Source organism: Chenopodium album, chromosome 6 (genome assembly GCF_948465745.1).
Source record: "Chenopodium album chromosome 6, dcCheAlbu1.1, whole genome shotgun sequence".
Taxonomy (NCBI): Eukaryota; Viridiplantae; Streptophyta; class Magnoliopsida; order Caryophyllales; family Amaranthaceae; genus Chenopodium; species Chenopodium album.
Window position 1 is genome coordinate 60967706 of NC_137839.1, and position 4788 is coordinate 60972493.

Sequence of the window (4788 nt, forward strand, 5' to 3'; positions counted from 1 at the left end):
TGTGTAACATAATGGCTGTAGTTTTATACATGGTTTCACCTTTTAGTTACAGATGTATCACAACTGAAGGTTCGGGATGCAAACCTGCACAAAGGCTATTGCTTATCAATCACTTTGTTAGCAGGTGAACTACTCAGGTACCTGAGGCACTCAAATATAGAGCTTCAATTACAATGGTGGTTCTAAATGCCCGAATCTTTGGGCAAGAGCGCTTAAGAATAATGTGAATCTCAAACTGATTTGGCCTACTTAATGTTTGAGACACTCAGATAAGGAGCTTTCCAAGCACCAATGATAAGGCATTGCAGGAGTTTTACTTGTTCTTGTAGTAATATGCAAACCCATTTGGTTCCGAAAGAAGTCTGGTCACTCGATTTTCAGAGCCCAGATTGCCTCTCTTGATAGTAGTACATCAGACCTCAAAAATGGAAGCAAATTCTTTGGCGTACCACTTTCTCCTATACTCAACTCACTGTAGAGTGGAAATGGTGGCTTTGTTAATGACTCTCACCTCTTATATTTTTCTGTGTGTCATTTTTTATAGATGAACTTTTGGTGTAACTATCCACACAGCTGTATATAATATTATTTTTTTAAAAAAAGATGAAATGTTGTTAGATACTTAGATATCTTCAAAATATCAACTTTCTAATTATCTTTTAACAATACATGGGTAATGATATTATTGATCAAACATGCGTTTTGAAGACCACTTAAAAGCAAATGATGCAAACAATAAATGAAGGAGGGAGTACTACAATTATTTCCAAGCAATGCATGTAATAAAATGCATAAAATGTTCGTGGCTTGTAATACACCAACAATTTCATCTCCAAGACTCCAACATAAACAAGGCTGTATAGTAACCAGGCTACAAGCACACAAAAATACTTGCAAGCTCTTGAGTAACAAGCTCAGTTGCAAGCAAATCAAGCTAAAATCTTTACTCCATAAGAAGGGGCATACTCATAAAGGCAGCTTATTATATACTAAAAATCTCTGTAGAATGAAAATCTTCAAGCGTTACCCATGTGCCAAGACACATAGTGCTGTTTTATCACCTGAAATGGTAAGGTATTATGTCAGATGTTCGGTCATTTACTCTGTTGCAAGAGAATTGACGAGCAGAAATTCTCAAAGAAAATACTTCGCATGTTTTTATAGGTTTACATTTCCTTGCCTTGCTAAAAGATTAATGATTTATGGTAATTCGCAAGTAATAAAAATGATTTTTTTTACAAGAGTAATAAAAATGATTGAGGATATACTTCGTATAACTCAAGCGCTACTCGGCTTTACAACAAATTCCGGCAGTTCTGTTCCAAAATAATAATCCCACGTCAGTGGTAACGGCAGTGGAGGGCAGTCCGGCAGTAGAGGTGGTAACGGCAGTGGAGGGCAGTCCGGCAGTAGAGGTGGTAACGGCAGTATAGGTGCTGGAGGAAGTTCACAATCTTTGATATCAAGATGTTCAAGGGAAGGAAGTTCTGATAATGCTGCTTCAGGCAATGATTTAAAACCATTATTGCATTGATATATATAAAGATATTTTACAGATGTTAAACGAGACACACACTCTGCCGAGAGTTCAAACATATGACATGCTTCAACACGGAGGGATTGAAGGGCTGTTAAGTGCTGGATCCCTTGAGGAAGATTCACAAGCTTCGGAAGATTTTGTAGTTCCAGGTCACGGAGTCTGGTAAGGAATTTCCAAGGTAGATGACTATGATTGCCATCCTCTAGCTCTTCTAGATCAGGAAGTCCCGACAAATGAAGTGTCTGCAGCGCAGTGAGATGCTCCAATCCTCCCTCACAAAGGCTCTTTAAGTAGGGCCATCCCTTAATATGCAGGGAACAAAGAGAGGTGGACAGATGACTCTGAAATAGCTCTTTGACTATAGATAAGCTATTGAGACCTTCATAGTAGCAAAATTTTATGGTTAACTCATCTGAACTGGTCAAATGGCATGAACTCAGACATGATGAGGAATGGGGTGCATTTTTATCAAGGGAAAGAATCAAACTTCTGACATTTGAAGCGAGAGGAATGGAGGTCATGTAAGGGCATTTGCTGATGCTTAAATTAAAGAGATGAGGAAATGTATAAGAAACTGGGCTACACCTATAATTTAAGCTCATCATTCCTGACTCTGACTCTGCCGAGAGTTCAAACATATGACATGCTTCAACACGGAGAGATTGAAGGGCTGCTAAGTGCTGGATCCCTTGAGGAAGATTCACAAGCTTCGGGAGATTTAGTAGTTCCAGGTCACGGAGACTGGTAAGGAATTTCCAAGGTAGATGACTATGATTGCCATCCTCTAGCTCTTCTAGATCAGGAAGTCCCGACAAATGAAGAGTCTGCAGCGCAGTGAGATGCTCCAATCCTCCTCCACAAAGGCTCTTTAAGTAGGGCCATCCCTCAATATGCAGGGAACAAAGGGAGGTGCACAAATGACTGAAATAGCTCTTCGACTATAGATAAGCTATTGAGACCTTCATAGTAGCAAAATTTTATTGTTAGCTCACCAGAACCAGTCAAGCAGCACGAACTCATCATAAATGATTCAGAATGGGGGGCATCAAGGGAAAGAATCAAACTCCTGACACTTGAAGCGAGAGGAATGGAGGTCATGTAAGGACAGTTGCTGATGTTTAGATCAAAGAGACGAGGAAATGTATAAGCAACAGGGCTACGACTATAATTTAAGCTTGTTACTCCTGACTCTGAGGAGGATTTTTGCCATCTCTTCAATTTTGGCAAACCCACTAAATGAAGCTTTTCCAAGCGTGGAAAGAATGCTGACTGATCTTGAACAGACACTGATAAGCTACCACCACAACCCTCTATGTCTTCCAGATTATCCAAATTAATGAGGTTAAGAGTTTTCAAATGATGAAGTTGGCTCAATAAAGGAAGATGCTGCAAGTTAGCGCAATCACTAAGGGAGAGTTCAACCAGCAGTGGAAGTGATGGCTTCAAGTCTTCAATTGACTCCCATTTTGGAAATGCCACACCACCATATCCAGATAGACTGAAATGCGTAAGATAACGATTGGGCTGAAGGCATTCTAGCAATAATGTCGAACCTGCATCATCGTTGAGGAGACAGCTTATCTCTATATGCATATCTTTGAGATGTATCATGCCACTGACATATTTAGCTCCTTCGGTGACCTGATATGTTGAAAATCCACGGACTCTTATCTTAAGACTGCCTCCAACATTTTTCAGTGGTTCCAAGTCTTGAAGCTCTCCTCTAATTGCCTGTCCCACTCGACTGTGGCTAGCAACAAACTGTGGTAACTTTTCAAGGCATGTTAAGTTACTCAAACTCGGAGGCATATGATCCAGCCTACAACCTTCAATATCCAAGTACCTCAGTTTCTCTAATTTGCTTAACTTCGTTGGCAACTCTTTTAAATTCAAGCACTCTTTTAGTATTAAGGTCTGCAAGTTATTCAGTTTGCATAGTGTTGCAGGGAGAAACTCTAACTCATAGTTATGAGACAGGTCAAGATATCTCAAATGAATTAGTTTATCTATTGCTCTCGGCAAGGTTTTGATCTCCGAAGTTAAACATAATACCCTCAAGTACGTTGCCTTTTTAAGAAATTCTCTAATCTCCCTAGTTCCGGCTACAGAATAAGTACGCTGCAGCTTAAATAGTGTGCGTATATTTTCTATCTCGCTGAAAGAGCTTGAACTATTTCCGAGATCCAATCTACTGAAGGATAAGTGTCTAATTTTTTCCTTCAACTCGCTCACATTATCTACCACCAATAAGTCCCTACCTACTGCCTCTTGAGCAACATCATGCATCAGATCGTGAAGCTTGCATGCCAAAATTTCACCATAGTCGTCCCTAACAGCATCTTGAAAAAAACACCTTTGCAAAAGAATCATAAAGTATTCCTCTGCAGCATCTTTAACTCTTTGCCCCTCTGAAGGTGATAAGAAACCGTGTGCCATCCATAGATTTACCAAGATCTCCTTCTCTATCCAATAATCCTTAGGAAATAAGGCACAATAACTGAAGCAATTCTTCAATTCCAAGGTAAGATGATGATAACTAAGCTTCAAAATTGGCAATATACCATCTTTATCATCCCTTTTCATCTTTATCAAATCTCGATTTTTGAATGACTGCCAAATGCTTTTAGTCTGGCCATAAAGAAGACTTCCAACAACCCTTATGGCAAGGGGAACATTGGCACACTTCTTAAGAACATGTTGTCCAATTTCGATGAGGTGGTCATCCATGCGCTCTATTTCATTTCTAAATGCCATTTTCTCAAACAAACTCCATGAATCTTCTGGAGAGAGGCCCTTTAATTCATAAGTTAGACCGTCTCCTACTATCGTAGCCACCATTTTAGAGCGTGAAGTGACCACAACCCTACTTCCCCTTACACCACCAATCAACAAGTTCTCAAGTTTAAGCCATTCATGACGATCCTCATTCCACACATCATCCAAAACAAGCATCTTTCCCCATTAATCTTCTGCCTAACTCGGCGTTGGAGCTCTTCAACTTCAAAGTTTTGATTTACAGTAGAATTAAGAAGTTTACAGAGAATATCTCTGATATTAAATTCATCAGAAACACAAACCCACATCCTCAATGGAAATTCAGTAACGATTCTATCGTCATTATATACCAATTGAGCAAGGGTAGTTTTTCCTAAACCACCAATCCCTACTATTGTGACAAAATGAACAGCATCTCTGACACTGGAATCCAGCAACTTGTCTATAATTTCCTTCTTATCCGCGTCTCTTCC

General features: G+C 39.6%; 1 protein-coding gene across 1 annotated transcript; it reads right to left on the reverse strand.

Annotated features, from left to right (window-relative positions):
• Positions 1 to 1004: 1004 nt before the first annotated feature.
• On the reverse strand, positions 1005 to 4502 carry LOC145634964 (putative disease resistance protein RGA1). The gene is made up of 2 exons (XM_081686281.1): positions 1269 to 4502; positions 1005 to 1061 (listed from the first exon to the last, which is right to left on the reverse strand). Exon 1 carries the CDS (start codon positions 4490 to 4492, stop codon positions 2426 to 2428), a length of 2067 nt encoding a protein of 688 aa, XP_081542407.1. The 5' UTR covers positions 4493 to 4502; the 3' UTR covers positions 1005 to 1061; positions 1269 to 2425.
• Positions 4503 to 4788: the final 286 nt, after the last annotated feature.